Consider the following 27759-nt stretch of genomic DNA (forward strand, 5'->3'; position numbering starts at 1 on the left):
GACCCACGGCCCAGTCAAGAGTGGCAGGAAGCTCAGGACCAAGCGCCGGCTGTTCGCCTTGTCAAGACTCTGGTGGAACAAGGTGCTACGGGAATAGACCCTGCCGCCCCAGCCGAAGCCCAACGCTTGTGGAAGGAACGGAAACGGCTTTACCTACACCAAGGGAGGCTGTACCGTGAGCTGATCAACCCGAAGACCCATGAGAAAATATGCCAGTTGGTCATTCCTCAAGCTGACGTCGCTACTGTCCTGCGGGCATACCATGATGGTGCTGGCCACTTCGGGTGGAAGAAGCTGGAGATGCTGTTGAGGGAGCGGTTCTATTGGAGTGGGATGCGTGAATCAGTGGAAGCCTGGTGCCGAGAGTGCGGTCCTTGTACGCTGAGGAGAAAGGACGAGACTAGCCAGAGGGCACCCTTACATCCAATAGTCACCCATCAGCCGCTGGAGTTGGTCGCCCTAGACCATGTCAAGCTCACCCCTAGCGGAAGTGGGCACACCTACGCATTGACCATTGTAGACCACTACTCAAGATTTATGGTGGTAGTCCCCGTTAAGGACCTGACTGGTCGAACTGCTGCTCGAGCGTTCCAGGCTTATTTTTGCCGACCTCATGGGTACCCCGAAAAGGTGCTGACTGACCAAGGCCCGGCCTTTGAAGCAGAGGTGTTCCACGAATTCTGCCAGTTGTACGGCTGCAAGAAAATCCGGACCACTCCGTACCACGCCCAAACCAACGGCATGTGCGAGAAGATGAACCACTTGGTCCTGGGGCTTCTCAAGACGCTACCGCTGGAAGAACGGAACCTGTGGCCGGAAAAGTTACCCGACTTGGTCGACATGTACAATAATATCCCCTCTAGCTCGACGAAGTGCACCCCAGCGTATCTGATGAGGGCTCGGCCTGGCCGCCTGCCGGTGGACCTGGAGATGGGGTTGGAGGCCCCAGAAGCACTCCCTTCGACGGCGGAGTGGGAAAGTCGGAGGAGAGCACAATACCGGCAAATCCAGGAGTATGTGGAGAAAAACCTCAGTCGAAGTCGAGAACAGCAGGAGCACCGGTTCAATCAGAAGGCGTCCGCGGGTCCTTTCCAGCCAGGAGATGTAGTGTTGAAACGGAAGAGGAAGGCCCACAAGCTGGATGATCAGTGGGAGCAAGTCCCTTACGTCATACAACCCACAGAATGGGAAGATGGGAAGGCCTACCAGATCAGTCGTGACCAAGGGGGCACCCTGGCCACAGTTTCCCGGGACCATCTAAAAAGGTGCCCCCCAGCGTTGAAGGCAGAGGCTGAAGTACCGGTTCCTCCACCAGCGGAGAAGGCAGCAGAGGTAATCCACACGGTAATGGGTGACTTCCCAGCAAACTGGCCTACACAGAACGGCGCGGTGATTCTTCCAGTGATACTGTTCCCACAACCCGTGGATGAAGAAGTAGTGGAAGCGGTTAACCGTGAGCCAGAACCAGTGCCAGTGCCCAGGGATGAACCTGTACCCAGCTCCCCTACGCCCCCGCCTGCCCCACACTATAGCCGGGAGGAGGAGCCGATTGTTCCCTCTACCCCACTGTCTAGCACCACTGACACCGGTCCCCGAAGGTCCACCCGTTCCAACCTAGGTAGACCTCCACTTAGGTACAGGGAGACCGTTCTGTGAGTACAAGGGGGCAGGGAATGTAAAGAGTGTTTGTTGTTTAAAAAGTTTTGAAAGAATGATAAGAAAATGATTACCGAAGCTTCACCTGATTTACCGTGATTTGCAACCGGCTGGAGCCGACACCGTTGTCCCCGTAGGGACCGTTTAAAAAAGTTTTGCATGGGAACTATCCATGGACAAGCCCGTGAACTTGCAGAGCACCCACAAACGTTAAGTGACTTGTAAATATGTTGTTTGCAGTTACCGTTTTCCGCAATGCCGCCTCCGGAGAGGCAGGTTGGAGGGAGGGCCCTCAGCAGAGCAGGCTGGGGCCCAGCCACCAAAGGAACCGGTGGCTACCCTCTGGAGGGAAGGACAGATCCCGCTCGGGTACCGTGTGCTGGACTGTGGGTCAAGGGGTGCTGCCTGAGCTTTAGGGGCAGCATCAGGGCCAGGTTGCTTGGGTGGGAGAGAGCGGAAACCGTAACCGTAAACCGTTATGCAACGTTAAAGAAATGTGCCTCCCGTTTTGGGAAGAGTTATTAAAAATGTAAATATGTTATATTATTATTATGTTATCTTTTACAGAAAAATAAATCCGGTGTTGGACGGCAGCCCGCGGACGGTCTGCATTTTGCTAAGGGGGAATGTGTCGCCCTGGGCAAGCCAGGGGACACAGGTCACACACCACCACACCCTACATCCCAGGTAGAAACATCTAAGCTAACCAAAAATCCTTGTTGCCTTCCTCCAGAGACTGATGATTCACACCAGGGGGTGGGCCAGGCGGTTGGCTCCGCCCACCGAGGAGGACACAGCTCTGGAGGCGGGAGAAACCAGGCAGAACAGTTAGGGGAGTGAAGGAGTAAAGAGCTAAGATGAGCTAAGGAAGTGAAAGTAAAGAAAGAAAAGTAGTAAAGGAGGAAAGCAAGAGTGGTGACAGAACAGAAGGAGTGTGCAAAGCCTGAAGAGTCCAGCTAAGTGCAGGGCAGGTCAGCAAGGTCAGCAACGGCGGTGACTGTCTGAAGGGGGACCGTTTGGAAGTTCCTGGAAGGACCCCGTAGGCTGTGTGCCCGGTGGTCTGGAGCAGTGTTCCGAAGGACAGTCAGCACCAGGGCAGGGGCCTCTCGGACCCCGGCAAGGCTTGGAGTCGCCACAATTTGCCGAATCCGTCAGTGAAGGGGACGTAGATCCCCCAACAACCAAGTCCCGATTGAAGGCAACAGTCCAGCCAGTGTAAGAGAGACACCGCCACCGCCAAGGCACAAGTTTCTTAGGGCCAGCGCCTGCGGGCAAAGAGTAGAGCTCCCCCGGTCCAGCTTGAAGCCGGGGAGCGGGTTACCGGTGGGGACCCATCGCAACCAACAAGTACACCAAGGTGCTAGGAAAAGGGACATCACCGTCATCTACCGGGACAGCAAGTGCAGCCGTCCGTGGGACCGTCTTACCAGCCGTCTGGTTTACCGTAAAAACTGTGTCAACGTCTCAGGCTGAGTGAGTACCACAGTGCCGCAAGGCACAGCGCTGCCCCCCGCGTCCCTGCGCCCACCAGACCCTGCACCTCCCAAGCCATCACCGGGCCCCGGGATCACCAACCCCTACCCACGGAGGGGCAACACAACACCTGGCTGCTCCGCATCACCATCCCCGGGATCCCCGTATTGAGCAGCGGTGGTGAAATCACCACAACCGTGGGTGACGTCACGGACTATAAACAATCCCCACACCCAACAAACCTCTTTCACTCACGGGCGAGGAGTGCCGCTAGAGAAACCCCCGGGATCCGGCCTACAGCTCGAGCCACCACTGAGCAGCGGCCGCCGGACCCGAGCAGAAGGGGTGAGCGTAGTGTGCTGACACCCTCCTCCCCGCCCGCGACACATCCATAACACAGTGCCATCCTGAGAGCACCATAACACAGTGTCTTCCTGAGAGCACCATAACACAGTGCCTTCCTGAGAGCACCCATAACACATTGTCTTCCTGAGAGCACCATAACACAGTGCCATCCTGAGAGCACCCATAACACATTGTCTTCCTGAGAGCACCATAACACAGTGCCTTCCTGAGAGCACCCATAACACAGTGCCGTCCTGAGAGCACCCATAACACAGTGCCTTCCTGAGAGAAGACATAACACAGTGCCTTCCTGAGAGCACCATAACACAGTGCCTTCCTGAGAGCACTCATAACAAAGTGCCTTCCTGAGAGCACCATAACACAGTGCCTTCCCGAGAGCACCCATAACACAGTGCCTTCCTGAGAGCACCATAACACAGTGCCATCCTGTGAGCTCCCACAAACACAGTGCCTTCCTGAGAGCACCCATAACACAGTGCCTTCCTGAGATCACCCATAACACAGTGCCATCCTGAGAGCACCCATAACACAGTGCCTTCCTGAGATCACCCATAACACAGTGCCATCCTGAGATCACCCATAACACAGTGCCTTCCTGAGATCACCCATAACACAGTGCCATCCTGAGAGCACCCATAACACAGTGCCGTCCTGAGAGCACCCATAACACAGTGCCTTCCTGAGAGCAGACATAACACAGTGCCTTCCTGAGAGCACCATAACACAGTGCCTTCCTGAGAGCAGACATAACACAGTGCTTTCCTGAGAGCAGACATAACACAGTGCCTTCCTGAGAGAAGACATAACACAGTGCCTTCCTGAGAGCACCATAACACAGTGCCTTCCTGAGAGCACTCATAACACAGTGCCTTCCTGAGAGCACCATAACACAGTGCCTTCCCGAGAGCACCCATAACACAGTGCCATCCTGAGAGCACCATATCACAGTGCCATCCTGAGAGCACCATAACACAGTGCCTTCCTGAGAGCACCATAACACAGTGCCATCCTGAGATCACCCATAACACAGTGCCTTCCTGAGAGCACCATAACACAGTGCCATCCTGTGAGCTCCCACAAACACAGTGCCTTCCTGAGAGCAGACATAACACAGTGCCTTCTTGAGAGCACCCATAACACAGTGCCTTCCTGAGAGCACCCATAACACAGTGCCTCCCTGAGAGCAGACATAACACAGTGCCATCCTGAGAGCACCATAACACAGTGCCTTCTTGAGAGCACCCATAACACAGTGCCGTCCTGAGAGCACCCATAACACAGTGCCTTCCTGAGAGCAGACATAACACAGTGCCTTCCTGAGAGCACCATAACACAGTGCCTTCCTGAGAGCAGACATAACACAGTGCCTTCCTGAGAGCACCCATAACACAGTGCCTTCCTGAGATCACCCATAACACAGTGCCATCCTGAGATCACCCATAACACAGTGCCTTCCTGAGAGCATCCATAACACAGTGCCTTCCTGAGATCACCCATAACACAGTGCCTTCCTGAGAGCAGACATAACACAGTGCCTTCCTGAGATCACCCATAACACAGTGCCTTCCTGAGAGCAGACATAACACAGTGCCTTCCTGAGAGAAGACATAACACAGTGCCATCCTGAGAGCACCCATAACACAGTGCCTTCCTGAGAGCAGACATAGCACAGTGCCTTCCTGAGAGCACCTATAACACAGTGCCTTCCTGAGAGCACCCATAACACAGTGCCTTCCTGAGAGCACCCATAACACAGTGCCTTCCTGAGAGCACCCATAACACAGTGCCTTCCTGAGAGCACCCATAACACAGTGCCTTCCTGAGAGCAGACATAACACAGTGCCTTCCTGAGAGCACCCATAGCACAGTGCCTTTCTGAGATCACCCATAACACAGTGCCTTCCTGAGAGCACCCATAACACAGTGCCTTCCTGAGAGCAGACATAGCACAGTGCCTTCCTGAGATCACCCATAGCACAGTGCCTTCCTGAGATCACCCATAACACAGTGCCTTCCTGAGAGCACCATAACACAGTGCCTTCCTGAGAGCAGACATAGCACAGTGCCTTCCTGAGATCACCCATAGCACAGTGCCTTGCTGAGATCACCCATAACACAGTGCCTTCCTGAGAGCAGACATAACACAGTGCCTTCCTGAGAGCACCCATAACACAGTGCCTTCCTGAGATCACCCATAACACAGTGCCATCCTGAGATCACCCATAACACAGTGCCTTCCTGAGAGCATCCATAACTCAGTGCCTTCCTGAGATCACCCATAACACAGTGCCTTCCTGAGAGCAGACATAACACAGTGCCTTCCTGAGATCACCCATAACACAGTGCCTTCCTGAGAGCAGACATAACACAGTGCCTTCCTGAGAGAAGACATAACACAGTGCCTTCCTGAGAGCAGACATAGCACAGTGCCTTCCTGAGAGCACCTATAACACAGTGCCTTCCTGAGAGCACCCATAACACAGTGCCTTCCTGAGAGCACCCATAACACAGTGCCTTCCTGAGAGCACCCATAACACAGTGCCTTCCTGAGAGCAGACATAACACAGTGCCTTCCTGAGAGCACCCATAGCACAGTGCCTTTCTGAGATCACCCATAACACAGTGCCTTCCTGAGAGCACCCATAACACAGTGCCTTCCTGAGAGCAGACATAGCACAGTGCCTTCCTGAGATCACCCATAGCACAGTGCCTTCCTGAGATCACCCATAACACAGTGCCTTCCTGAGAGCACCATAACACAGTGCCTTCCTGAGAGCAGACATAGCACAGTGCCTTCCTGAGATCACCCATAGCACAGTGCCTTCCTGAGATCACCCATAACACAGTGCCTTCCTGAGAGCACCCATAACACAGTGCCTTCCTGAGAGCAGACATAACACAGTGCCTTCCTGAGAGCAGACATAACACAGTGCCTTCCTGAGAGCACCCATAACACAGTGCCTTCCTGAGAGAAGACATAACACAGTGCCTTCCTGAGAGCACTCATAACACAGTGCCTTCCTGAGAGCACTCATAACACAGTGCCTTCCTGAGAGCACCATAACACAGTGCCTTCCTGAGAGCACCCATAACACAGTGCCATCCTGAGATCACCCATAACACAGTGCCTTCCTGAGAGCACCATAACACAGTGTCTTCCTGAGAGCACCCATAACACAGTGCCATCCTGAGATCACCCATAACACAGTGCCTTCCTGAGAGCACCATAACACAGTGCCATCCTGAGAGCACCCATAACACAGTGTCTTCCTGAGAGCACCCATAACACAGTGCCTTCCTGAGAGCAGACATAACTCAGTGCCTTCCTGAGAGCACCCATAGCACAGTGCCTTCCTGAGATCACCCATAGCACAGTGCCTTCCTGAGATCACCCATAACACAGTGCCTTCCTGAGAGCACCATAACACAGTGCCTTCCTGAGAGCACCATAACACAGTGCCTTCCTGAGAGCACCATAACACAGTGCCTTCCTGAGAGAAGACATAGCACAGTGCCTTCCTGAGATCACCCATAGCACAGTGCCTTCCTGAGAGCAGACATAACACAGTGCCTTCCTGAGAGCACCCATAGCACAGTGCCTTTCTGAGATCACCCATAACACAGTGCCTTTCTGAGAGCAGGTGTGCCGCCCCCACGCCTGTAGCAGCCGGGCTGCTCGGATACGGACCCGCTATGTGGCTCAACGGATCTTCCAGACCCTGGGGTCACGCGGACACGCCAAATAAAAGGGGGACGTTTTTGTACGGGCTTGGCCGTATTCGGTTCGTGATGTTGTTGGGCACCCGGCGAGATGTAGTGGCAGCTGGATGTTAACCCCTCCGTGGGTATGGATGGTTGCCCCGGGGCCCAGTGTCTCTGTGCAGGGGACAGTAATAGCAGGGGCCGGCACGCCCGGACGTACCAGGGGAATGCTCACACTGAAATGAATCACACGAGTCTTTTGGTAAACCAAGGTGCTGGTGGCCGGCCACCGCGGCCAGTTGTACTTCTGGTCCCCCACCCGGGCTGATGGTCGCCGTCTGTTCCTCTGCACTAGTGTGTTGTGGTTGTGGACTTCCCGGTCTGAAACGCGGGGAGTCCGCTTCCGGACTTTTGTGTACCTGAGGAGCCGTACCCGCTGACGATGACCCGTGGGATCTATGGGCCCTGGCGGTTGCCCTATCCCTCTCTGTGGGTGGTTGTCTGCTTTCGGGACTTTGGTTGGGACAGGACCTAAAATCCTTCCCTCAATTGGTTAATTAGCTAGGGCGTTGGTTCCGGTCCTGGCTTCAGGGTCCAAGTACCCCCTCTGTGCTTGGTTTCCGGATTGGGTCTTTGGTGTCGGCCGCGGCTGGCTCCAAACCTGTCCCGGTCCACCTCAGATCTCCGGCTGCCGTCTTCCCGTCGCCTGCTGACGGGGACCACCGTCTGCCACCTAGCCAAGGTACCAGGGCTCCGACCCTGGCACCGGTCAACTTGAACTTTGCCGCTCCTGGAGCTACACCTAGCCCCAGCTTCCACTCCTCTCAACTTAACCTCTAGACTTCACTATTGTGTTTCCCGCCCCGGGCTGTCTAGACCCCTAGGTGGGCGTTCGCTAACCACCTGGTCCCGCCACTGGTGTGTCTGTGACTAGGGTTTCAGGTCATCTGTGTGGAACCCTGTGAGGGAGAGGTGTTGTGCAGGGTCCTATCTGTGACTACCTGGTTTTGCCAGGGCGTCACACAGACATAGCACAGTGCCTTCCTGAAAGTGAAATCAGTATGGCAGCTTTGCGCCATCGGTTAATCTTTATTTTTTCGCAGTATACAATCTTATTCTTTGGGGGAAATTTTTGAATTTTTTTTTTGTTTTACATTTTTAGGTATAAAAGCAGAATGGGCTTCCTTACTTTTCTCATTATACCACTGCTCTTGCTGGGTATAAGCGGCGTCATCTACATCTATCGGGAGGTGGTGCGGCTGATGTCCAGATCGGCGGTAAAGAATAAAGTGGTGGTGATTACGGACGCGGTGTCTGGATTGGGTAAAGGTGAGGAGAGGCGTATGTAGAGGGTTGGGATGTAACACTTATGGTACGGGTGTATCTTCAGGTCACCGCTTCATGTTTTCTAGAATGTTCCAGAGTTTTTCATGCCGCCGGAGCTCGTCTGGTTCTCTGCGGTAAAACGTGGGAGAAGCTGGAAACTCTGCACGATGCCCTGATCAGCGTCGCCGACCCCAGTGTGGTACGTGAGTATCTAATCCATCCCTCGCCAATACGATAAGTGAACACCATCACACATTGACTGTATTCATTCCCCCCCTACAGACTTTTACCCCTAAACTCGTCCTCCTGGACATCAGCGACATCAACGACATTGAAGCCATGGGCAAAGAGATCCAGGACTGCTACGGCTGTGTGGACGTGCTGATCAACAACGCCAGTATGAAGATCAAGGGGCCGGCGCACAGCGTCACCCTGGAGCTGGATAAGAAGATCATGGACGCTAATTATTTTGGCCCCATCACTCTGATCAAAAGTAAGTGACCCCCCAACCCCTAACCTGTCCGCAGTGATGCAGGACCAACTACGAGGTCTATGGAGGCCACAAAGTCCCAACTACAAAGTCTATGGAGGCGACAAAGTCGCAGAGAGAGCATCCTTACTTTTTTACTCCTCGGTTTCCAGTATAGAGTGGAATGAGGTCTTGTATTCTGGCATCACGAGCTGCAATTTTTATTGGTAGCACGACTTTCTCATTTCTTTTTATTCCATTTTTTTGGGGGAAGTGAAGGGACCAAAAAACAGCGATTCTGCCATTTCAAGGGTCTCTCATTCGCTTTGATATTCATTGTATAATATAAAGTTTAGACAACGGCATGTAAGGGGTTAAACTACTGGGATGGGAGAGAGCTGCTGTGATGGGAGAGAGCTGCTGGTATTAGAGTGAGCTGCTGGTATTAGAGTGAGCTGCTGGGATGGGAGCGAGGTGCTGGGATGGGAGCGAGGTGCTGGGATGGGAGCGAGCTGCTGGGATTAGAGTGAGCTGCTGGGATTAGAGCGAGCTGCTGGTATTAGAGTGAGCTGCTGGGATGGGAGCGAGGTGCTGGGATGGGAGCGAGCTGCTGGTATTAGAGTGAGCTGCTGGTATTAGAGTGAGCTGCTGGGATTAGAGCGAGCTGCTGGTATTAGAGTGAGCTGCTGGTATTAGAGTGAGCTGCTGGGATGGGAGCGAGGTGCTGGGATGGGAGCGAGGTGCTGGGATGGGAGCGAGGTGCTGGGATCAGAGCGAGCTGCTGGGATCTGAGCGAGCTGCTGGGATTGGAGCGAGCTGCTTGGATTAGAGCGAGCTGCTGGGATAGGAGTGAGCTGCTGGGATAGGAGTGAGCTGCTGGGATTAGAGCGAGCTGCTGGGATGGGAGCGAGCTGCTGGTATTAGAGTGAGCTGCTGGTATTGGAGTGAGCTGCTGGTATTAGAGTGAGGTGCTGGGATGGGAGCGAGGTGCTGGGATCAGAGCGAGCTGCTGGGATCAGAGCGAGCTGCTGGGATTGGAGCGAGCTGCTTGGATTAGAGCGAGCTGCTGGGATAGGAGCGAGCTGCTGGGATTAGAGTGAGCTGCTGGGATGAGAGCGAGGTGCTGGGATGGGAGCGAGCTGCTGGGGTTGGAGCAAGCTGCTGTGATTGGAGCGAGCTGCTGGGATTAGAGCGAGCTGCTGGGATTAGAGCGAGCTGCTGGGATTAGAGTGAGCTGCTGGGATTAGAGTGAGCTGCTGGGATGGGAGCGAGGTGCTGTGATGGATGGGAGCGAGGTGCTGGAATCAGAGCGAGCTGCTGGGATTGGAGCGAGCTGCTGGGATTGGAGCAAGCTGCTGGGATTAGAGTGAGCTGCTGGGATAGGAGCGAGCTGCTGGGATTAGAGTGAGCTGCTGGTATTAGAGCGAGCTGCTGGGATAGGAGCGAGCTGCTGGGATTAGAGTGAGCTGCTGGGATAGGAGCGAGCTGCTGGTATTAGAGCGAGCTGCTGGGATAGGAGCGAGCTGCTGGGATTAGAGTGAGCTGCTGGGATTAGAGCGAGCTGCTGGGATTAGAGTGAGCTGCTGTGATTAGAGCGAGCTGCTGGGATGGGAGCGAGCTGCTCGTATTAGAGTGAGCTGCTGGGATGGGAGCGAGGTGCTGGGATCAGAGCGAGCTGCTGGGATGGGAGCGAGGTGCTGGGATTGGCGTGAGCTGCTGGGATGGGAGCGAGCTGCTGGGATGGGAGCGAGCTGCTGGGATTAGAGTGAGCTGCTGGGATTAGAGTGAGCTGCTGGGATTAGAGTGAGCTGCTGGTATTAGAGTGAGCTGCTGGGATGGGAGCTAGCTGCTGGGATGGGAGCGAGTTGCTGGGATCGTAGCAACTTGCTGGGATCTGAGCAAGTTCCTGGGATCTGAGCAAGGTGTTGGGACGGGAGTGAGCTGCTGGGATCAGAGCGAGGTGCTGGGATCAGAGCGAGCTGCTGAGGTCTGAGCGAGCTGGTGGGATGGGAGCGAGCTGCTGGGATCAGAGTGATTTGCTGGGATCGGAGCAAGTTGCGGGGATCAGAGCGAGTTGCTGGGATCGGAGCAAGTTGCTGGGATCGGAGCAAGTTGCTGGGATCTGAGCAAGGTGCTGAGATCGGAGCAAGTTGCTGAGATCGGAGCAAGTTGCTGGGATCGGAGCAAGTTGCTGGGATGGGAGCAAGTTTCTGGGATCTGAGCAAGTTGCTGGGATCTGAGCAAGGTGCTGGGATGGGAGCGAGGTGCTGGGATCAGAGCGAGGTGCTGGGATCAGAGCGAGCTGCTGGGATCAGAGCGAGCTGCTGGGATCTGAGCAAGCTGCTGGGATGGGAGCGAGCTGCTGGGATCAGAGCGAGGTGCTGGGAACGGAGCGAGGTGCTGGGAACGGAGCGAGGTGCTGGGAACGGAGCAAGGTGCTGGGATCTGAGCGAGCTGCTGGGATCTGAGCGAGCTGCTGGGATCTGAGCGAGCTGCTGGGATCTGAGCGAGCTGCTGGGAACGGAGTGAGGTGCTGGGATGGGAGCAAGGTGCTGGGATCAGAGCGAGCTGCTGGGATCAGAGCGAGGTGCTGGGAACGTTGTGAGCTGCAGGGATGGGAGCGAGGTGCTGGGATCAGAGTGAGCTGCTGGGATCAGAGCGAGGTGCTGGGATTGGAGCTAGCTGCTGGGATCAGAGCAAGGTGCTGGGATGGGAGCGAAGTGCTGGGATGGGAGCGAGGTGCTAAAATGGGAGTGAGCTGCTGGGATGGAAGTGAGGTTCTGGGATGGGAGCGAGCTGCTGGGATGGGAGCAAGGTGCTGGGATGGGAGCGAGGTGCTGGGATGGGAGCAAGGTGCTGGGATGGGATCGAGGTGCTGGGATCTGAGCGAGCTGTTGGGATCTGAGCGAGCTGCTGGGAACGGAGTGAGGTGCTGGGATGGGAGCAAGGTGCTGGGTTCAGAGCGAGCTGCTGGGATCAGAGCGAGGTGCTGGGAACGTTGTGAGCTGCTGGGATGGGAGCGAGGTGCTGGGATCAGAGTGAACTGCTGGGATCAGAGCGAGGTGCTGGGATCTGAGTGAGCTGCTGGGATCAGAGCGAGGTGCTGGGATGGGAGTGAGCTGCTGGGATGGAACTGAGGTTCTGGGATGGGAGCGAGCTGCTGGGATGGGAGCGAGATGCTGGGATGGGAGCGAGGTGCTGGGATGGGAGCGAGGTGCTGGGATGGGAGCTAGCTGCTGGGATCAGAGCAAGGTGCTGGGATGGGAGCGAAGTGCTGTGATTGGAGCGAGCTGCTGGGATTAGAGCGAGCTGCTGGGATTAGAGCGAGCTGCTGGGATTAGAGTGAGCTGCTGGGATTAGAGTGAGCTGCTGGGATGGGAGCGAGGTGCTGTGATGGATGGGAGCGAGGTGCTGGAATCAGAGCGAGCTGCTGGGATTGGAGCGAGCTGCTGGGATTAGAGTGAGCTGCTGGGATAGGAGCGAGCTGCTGGGATTAGAGTGAGCTGCTGGTATTAGAGCGAGCTGCTGGGATAGGAGCGAGCTGCTGGGATTAGAGTGAGCTGCTGGGATAGGAGCGAGCTGCTGGTATTAGAGCGAGCTGCTGGGATAGGAGCGAGCTGCTGGGATTAGAGTGAGCTGCTGGGATTAGAGCGAGCTGCTGGGATTAGAGTGAGCTGCTGTGATTAGAGCGAGCTGCTGGGATGGGAGCGAGCTGCTCGTATTAGAGTGAGCTGCTGGGATGGGAGCGAGGTGCTGGGATCAGAGCGAGCTGCTGGGATGGGAGCGAGGTGCTGGGATTGGCGTGAGCTGCTGGGATGGGAGCGAGCTGCTGGGATGGGAGCGAGCTGCTGGGATTAGAGTGAGCTGCTGGGATTAGAGTGAGCTGCTGGGATTAGAGTGAGCTGCTGGTATTAGAGTGAGCTGCTGGGATGGGAGCTAGCTGCTGGGATGGGAGCGAGTTGCTGGGATCGTAGCAACTTGCTGGGATCTGAGCAAGTTCCTGGGATCTGAGCAAGGTGTTGGGACGGGAGTGAGCTGCTGGGATCAGAGCGAGGTGCTGGGATCAGAGCGAGCTGCTGAGGTCTGAGCGAGCTGGTGGGATGGGAGCGAGCTGCTGGGATCAGAGTGATTTGCTGGGATCGGAGCAAGTTGCGGGGATCAGAGCGAGTTGCTGGGATCGGAACAAGTTGCTGGGATCGGAGCAAGTTGCTGGGATCTGAGCAAGGTGCTGAGATCGGAGCGAAGTGCTGTGATTGGAGCGAGCTGCTGGGATTAGAGCGAGCTGCTGGGATTAGAGCGAGCTGCTGGGATTAGAGTGAGCTGCTGGGATTAGAGTGAGCTGCTGGGATGGGAGCGAGGTGCTGTGATGGATGGGAGCGAGGTGCTGGAATCAGAGCGAGCTGCTGGGATTGGAGCGAGCTGCTGGGATTAGAGTGAGCTGCTGGGATAGGAGCGAGCTGCTGGGATTAGAGTGAGCTGCTGGTATTAGAGCGAGCTGCTGGGATAGGAGCGAGCTGCTGGGATTAGAGTGAGCTGCTGGGATAGGAGCGAGCTGCTGGTATTAGAGCGAGCTGCTGGTATTAGAGCGAGCTGCTGGGATAGGAGCGAGCTGCTGGGATTAGAGTGAGCTGCTGGGATTAGAGCGAGCTGCTGGGATTAGAGTGAGCTGCTGTGATTAGAGCGAGCTGCTGGGATGGGAGCGAGCTGCTCGTATTAGAGTGAGCTGCTGGGATGGGAGCGAGGTGCTGGGATCAGAGCGAGCTGCTGGGATGGGAGCGAGGTGCTGGGATTGGCGTGAGCTGCTGGGATGGGAGCGAGCTGCTGGGATGGGAGCGAGCTGCTGGGATTAGAGTGAGCTGCTGGGATTAGAGTGAGCTGCTGGGATTAGAGTGAGCTGCTGGTATTAGAGTGAGCTGCTGGGATGGGAGCTAGCTGCTGGGATGGGAGCGAGTTGCTGGGATCGTAGCAACTTGCTGGGATCTGAGCAAGTTCCTGGGATCTGAGCAAGGTGTTGGGACGGGAGTGAGCTGCTGGGATCAGAGCGAGGTGCTGGGATCAGAGCGAGCTGCTGAGGTCTGAGCGAGCTGGTGGGATGGGAGCGAGCTGCTGGGATCAGAGTGATTTGCTGGGATCGGAGCAAGTTGCGGGGATCAGAGCGAGTTGCTGGGATCGGAGAAAGTTGCTGGGATCGGAGCAAGTTGCTGGGATCTGAGCAAGGTGCTGAGATCGGAGCAAGTTGCTGAGATCGGAGCAAGTTGCTGGGATTGGAGCAAGTTGCTGGGATGGGAGCAAGTTTCTGGGATAGGAGCGAGCTGCTGGGATTAGAGTGAGCTGCTGGGATTAGAGCGAGCTGCTGGGATTAGAGTGAGCTGCTGTGATTAGAGCGAGCTGCTGGGATGGGAGCGAGCTGCTCGTATTAGAGTGAGCTGCTGGGATGGGAGCGAGGTGCTGGGATCAGAGCGAGCTGCTGGGATGGGAGCGAGGTGCTGGGATTGGCGTGAGCTGCTGGGATGGGAGCGAGCTGCTGGGATGAGAGCGAGCTGCTGGGATTAGAGTGAGCTGCTGGGATTAGAGTGAGCTGCTGGGATTAGAGTGAGCTGCTGGGATTAGAGTGAGCTGCTGGTATTAGAGTGAGCTGCTGGGATGGGAGCTAGCTGCTGGGATGGGAGCGAGTTGCTGGGATCGTAGCAACTTGCTGGGATCTGAGCAAGGTGTTGGGACGGGAGTGAGCTGCTGGGATCAGAGCGAGGTGCTGGGATCAGAGCGAGCTGCTGAGGTCTGAGCGAGCTGGTGGGATGGGAGCGAGCTGCTGGGATCAGAGTGATTTGCTGGGATCGGAGCAAGTTGCGGGGATCAGAGCGAGTTGCTGGGATCGGAGCAAGTTGCTGGGATCGGAGCAAGTTGCTGGGATCTGAGCAAGGTGCTGAGATCGGAGCGAAGTGCTGTGATTGGAGCGAGCTGCTGGGATTAGAGCGAGCTGCTGGGATTAGAGCGAGCTGCTGGGATTAGAGTGAGCTGCTGGGATTAGAGTGAGCTGCTGGGATGGGAGCGAGGTGCTGTGATGGATGGGAGCGAGGTGCTGGAATCAGAGCGAGCTGCTGGGATTGGAGCGAGCTGCTGGGATTAGAGTGAGCTGCTGGGATAGGAGCGAGCTGCTGGGATTAGAGTGAGCTGCTGGTATTAGAGCGAGCTGCTGGGATAGGAGCGAGCTGCTGGGATTAGAGTGAGCTGCTGGGATAGGAGCGAGCTGCTGGTATTAGAGCGAGCTGCTGGGATAGGAGCGAGCTGCTGGGATAGGAGCGAGCTGCTGGGATTAGAGTGAGCTGCTGGGATTAGAGCGAGCTGCTGGGATTAGAGTGAGCTGCTGTGATTAGAGCGAGCTGCTGGGATGGGAGCGAGCTGCTCGTATTAGAGTGAGCTGCTGGGATGGGAGCGAGGTGCTGGGATCAGAGCGAGCTGCTGGGATGGGAGCGAGGTGCTGGGATTGGCGTGAGCTGCTGGGATGGGAGCGAGCTGCTGGGATGGGAGCGAGCTGCTGGGATTAGAGTGAGCTGCTGGGATTAGAGTGAGCTGCTGGGATTAGAGTGAGCTGCTGGTATTAGAGTGAGCTGCTGGGATGGGAGCTAGCTGCTGGGATGGGAGCGAGTTGCTGGGATCGTAGCAACTTGCTGGGATCTGAGCAAGTTCCTGGGATCTGAGCAAGGTGTTGGGACGGGAGTGAGCTGCTGGGATCAGAGCGAGGTGCTGGGATCAGAGCGAGCTGCTGAGGTCTGAGCGAGCTGGTGGGATGGGAGCGAGCTGCTGGGATCAGAGTGATTTGCTGGGATCGGAGCAAGTTGCGGGGATCAGAGCGAGTTGCTGGGATCGGAGAAAGTTGCTGGGATCGGAGCAAGTTGCTGGGATCTGAGCAAGGTGCTGAGATCGGAGCAAGTTGCTGAGATCGGAGCAAGTTGCTGGGATTGGAGCAAGTTGCTGGGATGGGAGCAAGTTTCTGGGATTGGAGCGAGTTGCTGGGATCTGAGCAAGGTGCTGGGATGGGAGCGAGCTGCTGGGATCTGAGCAAGTTGCTGGGATCTGAGCAAGGTGCTGGGATGGGAGCGAGGTGCTGGGATCAGAGCGAGGTGCTGGGATCAGAGCGAGCTGCTGGGATCAGAGCGAGCTGCTGGGATCTGAGCGAGCTGCTGGGATGGGAGCGAGCTGCTGGGATCAAGCGAGGTGCTGGGAACGGAGCGAGGTGCTGGGAACGGAGCGAGGTGCTGGGATCTGAGCGAGCTGCTGGGATCTGAGCGAGCTGCTGGGATCTGAGCGAGCTGCTGGGATCTGAGCGAGCTGCTGGGAACGGAGTGAGGTGCTGGGATGGGAGCAAGGTGCTGGGATCAGAGCGAGCTGCTGGGATCAGAGCGAGGTGCTGGGAACGTTGTGAGCTGCAGGGATGGGAGCGAGGTGCTGGGATCAGAGTGAGCTGCTGGGATCAGAGCGAGGTGCTGGGATTGGAGCTAGCTGCTGGGATCAGAGCAAGGTGCTGGGATGGGAGCGAAGTGCTGGGATGGGAGCGAGGTGCTAAAATGGGAGTGAGCTGCTGGGATGGAAGTGAGGTTCTGGGATGGGAGCGAGCTGCTGGGATGGGAGCAAGGTGCTGGGATGGGAGCGAGGTGCTGGGATGGGAGCAAGGTGCTGGGATGGGATCGAGGTGCTGGGATCTGAGCGAGCTGTTGGGATCTGAGCGAGCTGCTGGGAACGGAGTGAGGTGCTGGGATGGGAGCAAGGTGCTGGGTTCAGAGCGAGCTGCTGGGATCAGAGCGAGGTGCTGGGAACGTTGTGAGCTGCTGGGATGGGAGCGAGGTGCTGGGATCAGAGTGAACTGCTGGGATCAGAGCGAGGTGCTGGGATCTGAGTGAGCTGCTGGGATCAGAGCGAGGTGCTGGGATGGGAGTGAGCTGCTGGGATGGAACTGAGGTTCTGGGATGGGAGCGAGCTGCTGGGATGGGAGCGAGATGCTGGGATGGGAGCTAGCTGCTGGGATGGGAGCGAAGTGCTGGGATGGGAGCGAAGTGCTAAAATGGGTGCGAGGTGCTGGGATAGGAGTGAGCTGCTGGGATGGGAGTGAGCTGCTGGGATGTGAGCTGCTGGGATGGGAGCAAGGTGCTGGGATGGGAGCAAGGTGCTGGGATCTGAGCAAGCTGCTGGGATGGGAGTGAGCTGCTGGGATCTGGGAATAAAGGGATACTGACTGAAAGCAAGCTGGTACACAATGCCAGTCAGCAGCTTCAAAAGCAAACACAATTTAGTTGTACATGAAAAGAGAAAGTTTCGATTCAGATATGATCCCCTATTAAATCGGCTTATGATTGACATGAAGTGGTCGGCACAGACCATTAATGTGAGCTAAACCGTGAGAAAAGCTGATTTTTGAAAAATTTCTTACATCCGACAAACCTTATGGTCACTTTTGTCCCGCAGCTATTCTTCCTCATATGATTTCCCGAAGGACGGGACAGATTGTCCTTGTGAACAACATACAAGGAAAACTGGGCGTCCCCTTTCGCGCGGCCTGTGAGTATTTCCAGCAGAAGGTGGTGGGTTCCAGTGATGGTAGAAACAATTTTCCTGGACTATATGTTAAGAATTGCGCCAAAACTTCCTAATCTATGTTTAGACTCAGCCTCGAAACACGCCATCCAGGGATTTTTCGACTGCCTGAGAGCTGAAGTGGAGGAGTTCGATGTTTTTGTCAGTACTATCAGCCCTACCTTCATCCGGTCATACCACGTCCAGCCTGAACCTGGAAACTTCGAAGCCTCTATTTGGAAATGTAAGGCCAGCACTGCCGCTACAACATGCGTAACCGGGTGTCGGCAGTGACGGATTCATGGTTAATTCTATGTTCCAGTCTTTTTCAGGAAACTCTCTTACGGCGTGCACCCAGTGGAGGTGGCCGAAGAAGTCCTGCGCACAGTCAGCCGGAGGAAACAGGAGGTGTTCATGGCCAATCCCGTCCCCAAAGTCGCCCTGTACATCAGGACCTTCCTCCCAGAACTATTCTTTGCTGTGGTGGCCACGGGGGTAAAGGAAAAACATTTTGTGGAAGAGGAAAAATAAATCAAAGCCTTAATATTTGGAACCAGGCCTTCTAATTCTAACATCCTTGGTCCGTATACAACGATTCTAAAAAGGAAACATTTCAGAGAGGTCTTTTGATTTTTTTCTATTTTATATCAGCTTCACTTCAAATTCTCCACTAGGGGGAACTCAGGAGCTTTTTGCAGACTGAGAGTACATTGAACTCCATACTAAATCTGTCTGCAGAGAGCTCCCTCTAGTGCCCACTGTTGGAGATTTGGAGCTGGCAGAAAATTAGAGCTTCAGCGCCATATAAAATGTATTATGAACCCAAGGATGGACCTAACAATGCCACAAGACCCTCTATCTCTGTCATCATAGTCTTACTTTCAGATGAAGACCCAATGTTAGTTACACTTTAGAGGGTCGAACAGGGGACAAATTCTTTATACTTTACCAATTTTCCAAACTTTCCCTTTCCTTATTACTGGGTGAAATAGTAACAAGCATCATCATTGCCAACACTCCCAGAACGTTTGTAGGTCTCCCATATAAAGGGAAGACCCTTCCGACTTCCCAAAATGAAGCCAACCCTCCCAGAATGTCTAGAGGTCTCCCAGATAAAGGGAATACCTCCCCTACATCCCAAAGCATTGCCAACCCTCCAAGAATGTCTGGAGGTCTCTTAGGTAAAGGGAAGACACTCCCGACTTCCCAAAGTGTTGCTAACTCACCTGGAACATCGGTAGTTCTCCCAGATAAAGGGAAGACTTCCCGACTTTCAAAAGCGAAGCCAACCCTCCTGGAATGTCTGCAGGTCTTCCAGATAAAGGGAAGTCTCTCCCAACTTCCCAAAGCGTTGCCAACCCTCCCAGAACGTCCGGAGATCTCACAGATAAGGGGAAGACCTCCCCGACTTTCCAAAGCGTTGCCAACCCTCCCAGACTGTCTGGAGGGCGCCCAGATAAAGCGAAAACCTCACTGACTTTCCAAAGTGTTGCCAACACTTCCGGAACCTCTGAAGGTCACCCAGATGAAGGGAAAACTTTCCAGACTTCCCAAAGTGTTGCCAACTCTTCTGGAATGTCTGGAGGTCTCCCAGATAAAGGAAAGGCCCTCCGGATTTTCCAAAGTGTTGCTAACTCACCTGGAATGTCCATAAGTTTCCCAGATTAAGGGAAAACCTCCCTAACTTTCCAAAGCGTTGCCAACAGTTCTGGAACCTCTGGACGTCTCCCAGATAAAGGGACTGGACTTCCCAAAGTGTTGCTATCCTTTCTGGAATGTCTAGAGGTCTCTCTGGTAAAGGGAGACCCTCCCGACTTCCCAAAGCATTGTCAACCTCCTGGTACGTCTGGAGGTCTCCCAGATAAAAGAAAGACCTCCCTGACTTTCCAAAGCATTGCCAACCCTCCTGGGACATGCAGAGGTCTCGCAGATAAGGGGGAAGACCTCCTTGACCTTCCAAAGCATTGTCAACCCTTTCGGAACATCTGCAGGTCTAGCAGATAAGGGGCAGACCTCCCCAACTTTCCAAATCATTGCCAACACTCTCAGAATGTCTAGAGGTCTCCCAGATAAATGGAAGACCTCCCAGACTTTCCAAGCATTGCCAACCCTTCCGGAACGTTCGGCGGTCTGCCAGATAAAGGGAAGACCCTCCCAGCTTCCCCTCCCAGAACATCCGTAGATCGCCCAAATAAAGGGAAAACCTCCCCAACTTCCCACGGCAAAGCCAACCCTCCCTCAAGGCCTGAAAGTCTCCAAGATAAAGGGAAGACCTCCCTGACTTTCAAAAGCGTTTCTAACTCTCTCAGGTACCACTGAAAGCGTTGAGGATGATGCCTGGACAAAAGGGGCACGGACAAACAAAAAGTGGGTGAAATGAATTTAAATGTGCCTCAAATCAGTCTCAATTTGTGCCGAAAAAACTAGCGCATGTGTGTATTTATTTCGTTTTTTTAAAATTTATTGTGCCAAAAAAGGTGGGGCTTGGATAACAGAGGTGTGGCCTAAAAATTGCGCCATTTAGTATTTAAATCCAGAAGAGATGTGAAGAAGCGATGGGGCAGCGACTTGGTTTTTCGGAAAAAGAAAGTGAAAGGTCAATTGTAACGTAAATGTTTTTGGGGGAGGGGAGATTTTCTCCTCCCTTGTTGGAGATTAGTGTACTTTTAGAAGTATGTGAAGGGGGCAGTTCAGTAAGTCTGGATATGTAGATAACTTGTAAGTGTCAGGTTGCAATCCTCCAATCCTCCTCCTGAGGGCGCTGATATCACAATGTCTTTTTATGCTGCTTTATATCTTAAGTAGGAGGATCTAAAACAAGTCTGTGTGATGCAGAGAGGCAGTGCATTGTACAGCAGATGGGACTGGTAATATCACTGTCTCATATCTGGGCAGAATTACGATTACTTCTGACAATTAAAATTTTTCCAAACATCGGGATCGAGTGGTTATTCCAACGTATAGTGGCGGAAAATGTTATCCTAGCGCTATATAGCAGCATTATATGAGCACTGTATGGCGGCTGATATTGAGCCAATGGAAGTGCAGCAAAATATAGAGCGAAATTAAAGGCGCAAATACCCAAGGGATCACTGGGCTCAGGGACGTTCTATTAGTCATCTCTACGGATGGGCCACCCCGAACTGTAAAGTTCGGAGTTCATGGTGAACACCGGGTATCTGGGTCTCAGACCTGAACATGGACTTTTACCGGTACATCTGGTTCCTGTTTGGCATTGTCATCTGAATAAAGCTTGTTGAAAGACTGCAGAGCAGCCAATCATCAAGTTTTATGAGTGTGTGGGCACTTCCGGAATCATCACAGCCATATCATGCATTGGCATTGCTGTGATTCGCAGGTGCACCACTAGTAAAAAAAAATGACATGGGCCCCGCCCTATTTTTGATAACTTGCACAGATAAAGCAGACAACTGCAGGTGGCAGCCCCTAGCAGTCTACTTTATCTTGGCTGGTTATAAAAAATACTGTGGATCCCAAGATATATTTTTAAATAAATAATTTAAAAAATGGTGTGGGGTCCCCCCTATTTTTGATAACCAGCCAAGGTAAAGGAGACAGCTGGTGGCTGGTATTATCAGGGTTGGAAGGTCCATGGTTATTTGGCCCTTACCAGCCTGAAAATAGCAGCCAGCAGCCACTCTAGAAGTGGCGTATCTATTAGACGTGCCAATTCTAGCGCTTTACTCCTGTCTCTTCCCGATTGCCCTGGTGCGGTGGCATCGGGGTAATATATGGGGTTGATGATAGCTGTGATTTGTCGTCAAGCCGACCTCCCCCCATTACCAACCAGGTAAGTCAAAAGAAACAAACACAAAAAGAAAAATCCTTTTTTTTTAAATAAAAAACACAGACCTTCTCTTTCACCCATTTATTAAACCCCAAAATACTCCCACAAGTGCAACGTAATCCACAATGACGTCCCACGGTGATCCTCGGCTCTACTACATCTGGAGGCCGTGGTGATCAGTGAGATTAGAAAATGTGACTGATCATTGAAGCATCTGGAGTACACTAAAGCCAGTGGGTGAGATGCCGGCTTTGTGAAGCGATGATGTCACTCAGGTCACCTGAGTTCACAGCTGGAGGTTCCCACGGTACCAACTGTGAACTCACTGTCGGACTGCATGACATGGCGGCAAAGCAGTCCAACAGCGACTTCACCTGCGGTCACAGCTGATGGTTCTCACAGCACCAACTGTGACCACAGGTGAACTCACTGCCAGACTGCTCTGCTCCAGTGTCAAACAGTCCAATACTCTGGCAGTGAGTTCACCTGCAGTCACAGTTGGTACCATGAGAACCGCCAGCTGTGATCAATGGTGAACTCGCTGCCGAACTGACGGAGTGCACGACATGGAGGAAGAGCAATCCAGTTCACCTGTAGTCACAGTTGGAGGTTCCCACGGTATCAACTGTGAACTCACTGTCGGACTGCATGACATGTCAGTAAAGCAGTCTGGCAGCAAGTTCACCTGTGATCACAGCTGTCAGTTCCCACAGTACCTACCGTGACCACAGGTGAACTCACTTCTGGACTACTCTGCTGCACTCAGTCCAACAGTCTGGCAGCGAGTTCACCTGCGGTCACAGTTGGTACCATGAGAACCACCAGCTGTGATCACAGGTGAACTCGCTGCCGAACTGTCGGACTTCACTACACGGTGGCAGAGCAATCCAGTTCACCTGTGGTCACAGTTGGCACCATGTGAACTGCCATCAGTGACCGCAGGTGACCTCACTGCCAGAGTATTGGACTGTTTGACACTGGAGCAGAGCATTCTGGCAGTGAGTTCACCTGTGGTCACAGTTGGTGCTGTGAGAACCATCAGCTGTGACCACAGGGGAATTCACTGCAGCACTACTCTGCCGTCATGTGTCAAACAGCCTTGCAATCCATGTGACCCAGCGGAATCACTTGAACATGTCGGACTGTCAGACTGCCGGATTGTGTAATATGGTGGCAGAGCAGTCCGGCAGCGAGTTCACCTGCGGTCACAGTTTATACCGTGGGATACGTTAGCTATGAACTTCGGTGACCTGCCTGACATCCCTGCTGCCCTCAATGTGTTCTAGAAGCTGCAGTGATTGGTCACATTTTCTAATTTCACTGCTCACCGCGGCCTCCGGATATAGCAGAGTCGAGGATCGTCATGGTACATCATCGCGGGGATGTTTTGAGGGTTAATAAATGGATGAAAGAGGGTGTCTGTGTTTTTGGGTTTTTTTTCAAATAAAGGATTTTACTATATTTGTGTTTATTTCTTTTGCCTTACAATGTTAGTAATTAGGGGGTCTCATAGACCCCTCCCCATTACTAACCCAGGTCTTGATGTAAGCTGTGATTTTTGATAAATCACAGCTATCATCAACCCCATTTAATACCCCGATTGCCACCGCAGCAGGGCAATCGGAAGAACTGGGCAAAGCTCCAGAATTAGAGCATCTAAAGTGATGCGCCATTTCAGGGACAGCTATGGGCTGCAATTTTTAGGCTGGGAAGGGCCAAATTTCCATCAAAAACATCAAAGTTTGCATTTTTCTAACCCTTGACTAATTTTAATTTTTTGTGTTTTTCCTTTTTTTTCATTTTAATTGGTAATTGGTAAAAAAAAAATGTTTTTTGATCGTGTCTCTATATTTCATGACCAATAACATTTATTTTTAATGGGTGGAAAATGGGAGAATTTAAACTTTTAGTTTTTTAAACTTTTTACTACATTTATTACATGACCCTGCAATCGTCTGGTATCACCGCAGCATAAAAAAAAAGAAAAGCAAAATAGCAGTACAGATGATGGCCACCAGAGGGAAGCCACAGCTTTAAAAAGAATATTCAGAACTAAAATACCATCCAGCTATGGCATCTGATAATCCGGATCTCAGGAAACTTCACGCCGGATTACAGGAAGTTTACCTGAAAATTAAAATAAAGCCCTAAAGAATAACAGGAATGATTTCCATCATGTGTAAATATTGAATGTGGAGGAATCTTAAGTCCTGGGGAATGGGATATTTCATTGAGATAGGTAATAAAAGGGTGTGAAAACTTTCACAACAACTATGAAAAATGTGGAAATCCGTTCTAATACTGAGAAAAACTGCATCAGGTTCTTCTCACATTTGCCTTTCCTTGGGGGGGGGACTAAGAGGGCACTTGTGTGCTCTGCTATCGAAACCCCCATGATCGCGTGATTAAGCAGCAGTGATCGGAGCTCGCTCTGATCACTGCTGTCACAGGCAGATGGCAGTCGCTATAGGGAAATCCTTTTCTATTAAAGGAGAATGCCATAAATGTCTAACCTTAGGGACCAGCATCTATCTATAGGACACAATCTCATCTAATGGCAGCTGTGAATGGACAGGTGGCTGAACATGCGCAGCTGAATGTACTCCATACCTTGCAAGTAATGCGCATGCACAACCATTCCTCCATCCATAGTACCTGTGGGCCAGTTGATACCCATTCTCGAGGGTCCTTTATCTTAAGGTCTGGACCCATCTAGCAACTGTTGTAAAAGGACATGTGGCTGCACATGCGCAGCTCTATCTGTTCACTACCATAGTAGTCGTGCGCTTGCGCAGCCTTCACTTCATTCATAGTTGCTGTTAAACAAGGGCCAGGGCATCCCCATTCTCCAGGTAGGCATCACAGGCATTTATCTCAATAACAGGACTACATGTAGTGGCTCCTGTGAATGGAAAGTTGGCCGCACATGCACAGCTCTATCTAGTCATTAGTATTGGAAAAGTGCGCATGCGCGCGCAGCCATCTCCACATTCAAAATTACTGTGAAACAAGGGGCAGGGATTCCCCATTCTTCAGGTAGGCATGGAAATTTATCTCAATAACATGACTACATCCAATGGTTCCTATGAACGGACAGTCGGCTACACATGTACAGCTCTAGCTAGTTATTAGTATTAAAAAGTGTGCATGCGCAACCATCTCCACATTCAAAATTACTGTTCAACAAGGGCCAGGGGATCCCTGTTCTCTAGGTACCATGGGCTTTAATCTCAATGACAGGACTACATCTAGTGGCTGCTGTGAATGAACAGTTGGCTGCACATGCGCAGCTCTATCTATTCACTACCATGGGAGTAGTGCGCATGCGCGGCCATCATGCCATTCAGAATTACCATGAAACATGGGCCAGGGCATCCCCAGTCTCAATATAGGTGTGGGCCCTAAAGGTGGGCCCTGCTTTGTCAAGCATTTATAGCAGAATATTAAGGGCCCTACTATGATTATGAGCTGTAGTGACTGCCGCTTGACCACCGACCAACCCCACACGCAGGTAATACTCACAGACAATCAAAAGTCTTCTGGACTTACGGTTTTATGGAATTTTATTTCCATATAACACCATAAAAGCACCACATGAAACCTTTCACACCCGTAGGATGATTTATAAAATGTCCCGAAAAACTGTTCAAAATATTCAAAAATATCTCAATAAAAAAAGAAAAAACAAAACACAAAATCAACCTCAAAAATGTTCCTCCAAAAGTTGATCCAGATATTCCACCACGTCGCCCTCGTCATCGTCTATGATGTTCTGCAGGGCAAATTCGTACAGTTCCTTCTGCTTGGTCGTGATGTTGTAGTAAAGCATGGCCTCCGGCCGCGGTTTAAAGTTACTTTCTGACAGTTCCCACTTCTCCATGTGGTATTGGTAGTAGACCAAGTTTTGCTTCATCACTTGGTCATCGGGGTCAAATAGCAGATAGCTGGCCACGCAAGGAGCTGCGTTCCGTACGTCATTGAGTTTGTAGTAAGCAAATTGCAAGTAGTGGTACATGGTGGCCACAAACTTGTCCACCACATAGCCCCCGATGACCGGGGTAAGTTGGCTTTCACAGCCGATCTTACATTTGAGGACCTCGATGTAGTGGTCGGCCACCGACTGATAAAAGTCTTTGAATTCTCTGATCTCTCGGGATCCTTCGCAGGCAGCGATACATTCTTGGTATGTCTTGAAGAAGTCCGGTAAAGCCATTTCCATATCGGAGATGGAGGTCCTCCAGTTTTCTCCATTGTAGGCCCTCACTGCCCTAATGAACAAGGTTTCGTAGGTCTTGGTTTCTAGATCTTGGATGTGGGCCTCAGTCTCGGGCATACTTTTGTAGTACGCCATGTTCCTCTTCATCATCTCGTCGTCGGGGTGCACCAAGAGAAATGTGTGGGCAGCAGCAATGGCTTTGGGCAAATTGTTGGTCTTGAAGTAGGCATACTGTAAAAACTTATATGGTTCCCGACTGCTGAACTCTTCCATGGTCTCTCGGCTGGGTTGTGACTGTCGAAACGCTGGGAGACCTTGCTTACATCGTTTGAGGCACTGGGCCCTCATGAGAACATCTCCGAACACCTTCAGTTCAGGGAAGCTACTAAAACGGCCCAGGTGTGCTGTCTCTTTCTTGGCAATCTCACTTTTTGCTGGTGGACTGTCTTGTATTTGTGCCGTGCTGCAGTTAAGGTTACAGAAAGCCTCGCTGTCTCGCAAAAGTCTGAAGAGCCTGAGACTTATCTCCAGGTAGTTGACCGTTTCAGGCCAGTTCTCGTTGCTGTACTGGTCTAGTCCATACTTGTAGGCACTTTCTAGGGGCATCAGCTCGTCCCGGGGGTAACTCCTGAAGCTGTAACGCTCATACTGGGAATTTACTGAGACCAAGAAGACAAGGAACATCGTGAAGCCAAGACACCCCATCATGATGAAGCCAAGTCAACCCTCAAGACCCAAGGAGCGGAGACAATGAGGGGTCTACTGTCTGCACAGATATGGAGAAACGTTCTAGGTTCTTCAAGATTCCTCAATCATAGCAGTGATCAGTAAAGAGATGGAACTCACAATTGATCCCTCCCGAGGGTCCAGCCAGTCCCGCAAGGTTCCTAAGTCATTCCTGGTGCTCTGGAGGACCTGGACAGCCGGACACATGAGGTCTTCTCCAGGACTGATGCCCCTCTGACAGGGATTCCTCTGAGCACCACGTAGCACAGGGAGGAGGAGGAGGGGGATGAAGGAACTTCAGAAAGTTTCTCCTGTGGCAGCAGGCGGAGAGCTCTGGAAGGAATGTGAACAGAGGCGCAGGGCCATTGGCAGGAAAATAAAGCCCCCCTCCTCTTTCCCATTTTTTTTTTAAAACTTTATTTAGCTTTTTTGCTACTTGCAGAGAAAACTGATTTTACATGTGGAGGGTGGAGGGCTTATAGTGAAGACCCCCGCCCCTAATGTGAGGCCTGAGGCCCCCTCCTCAGTGAGGCACACACTGTACACTGCCCCTGTGCATGCTGGGAGGTGTAGTCACTGCTCGGCTGCCACATACACAGAAGCTGTTTATCCAAGGGGGTGATGGGAAGAGGGAAAACTGGCAAAGGAAATACCTGAGTGTGATACCATCTGCTGAGCCGTGTATCTAATCCCATCATGTGTGATACTGTCTGCTGAGAGTGTATCTAAACCTATCCAGTGTTATCCTGTCTGCTGAGCTGTGTATCTAATCCTATCCTGTGTGATACTGTCTGCTGAGGTGTGTATCTAATCCTCTCCTGTGTGATACTGTCTGCTGAGCTGTGTATCTAATCCTATCCTGTGTGATACTGTCTGCTGAGCTGTGTATCTAATCCCATCATGTGTGATACTGTCTGCTGAGCTGTGCATCTAATCCTATCCTGTGTGATACTGTCTGCTGAGCTGTGTATCTAATCCTATATTATGTGATATTGTCTGCTGAGCTGTGTATCTAATCCTCTCCTGTGTGATACTGTCTGCTGAGCCGTGTATCTAATCCTCTCCTGTGTGATACTGTCTGCTGTGCCGTGTATCTAATCCTCTCCTGTGTGATACTGTCTGCTGAGAGTGTATCCAAACCTATCCCGTGTTATCCTGTCTGCTGAGCTGTGTATCTAATCCTCTCCTGTGTGATACTGTCTGCTGAGAGTGTATCCAAACCTATCCCGTGTTATCCTGTCTGCTGAGCTGTGTATCTAATCCTCTCCTGTGTGATACTGTCTGCTGAGCTGTGTATCTAATCCTCTCCTGTGTGATACTGTCTGCTGAGCTGTGTATCTAATCCTCTCCTGTGTGATACTGTCTGCTGAGCTGTGTATCTAATCCTCTCCTGTGTTATACTGTCCGCTGAGCTGTGTATCTAATCCTCTCCTGTGTGATACTGTCTGC

General features: G+C 52.6%; 2 protein-coding genes across 3 annotated transcripts in view; one reads left to right on the forward strand and one right to left on the reverse strand.

Moving 5' to 3' along the window:
- The window catches only part of DHRS7C (dehydrogenase/reductase 7C), a 63796-nt gene extending 43302 nt beyond the window's left edge, over window positions 1-20494 (forward strand). For both annotated transcript variants that reach the window (XM_075351485.1, XM_075351486.1), the window contains exons 2-7: window positions 8360-8526; window positions 8610-8722; window positions 8806-9016; window positions 17453-17545; window positions 17649-17804; window positions 17883-20494. In XM_075351485.1, coding sequence (XP_075207600.1) covers window positions 8373-8526; window positions 8610-8722; window positions 8806-9016; window positions 17453-17545; window positions 17649-17804; window positions 17883-18091 — 936 coding nt within the window. In that variant the 5' untranslated portion in view covers window positions 8360-8372 and the 3' untranslated portion in view covers window positions 18092-20494. The remainder of the gene's footprint in view (window positions 1-8359; window positions 8527-8609; window positions 8723-8805; window positions 9017-17452; window positions 17546-17648; window positions 17805-17882) is intronic.
- Window positions 20495-24951: 4457 nt separating this feature from the next.
- Window positions 24952-26646, reverse strand: CRTAP (cartilage associated protein). Its single transcript, XM_075348008.1, has one exon. The coding sequence runs from the start codon at window positions 26290-26292 to the stop codon at window positions 25072-25074; it is 1221 nt and encodes a 406-aa protein (XP_075204123.1). The 5' UTR covers window positions 26293-26646; the 3' UTR covers window positions 24952-25071.
- Window positions 26647-27759: the final 1113 nt, after the last annotated feature.

This window comes from Anomaloglossus baeobatrachus, chromosome 5 (genome assembly GCF_048569485.1).
Source record: "Anomaloglossus baeobatrachus isolate aAnoBae1 chromosome 5, aAnoBae1.hap1, whole genome shotgun sequence".
NCBI classification, from domain to species: domain Eukaryota; kingdom Metazoa; phylum Chordata; class Amphibia; order Anura; family Aromobatidae; genus Anomaloglossus; species Anomaloglossus baeobatrachus.

Coding starts and splice junctions, on each gene's coding strand:
- CRTAP (XM_075348008.1), bottom strand. CDS start 26,292: ATGATGGGGTGTCTTGGCTTCACGATGTTCCTTGTCTTCTTGGTCTCA.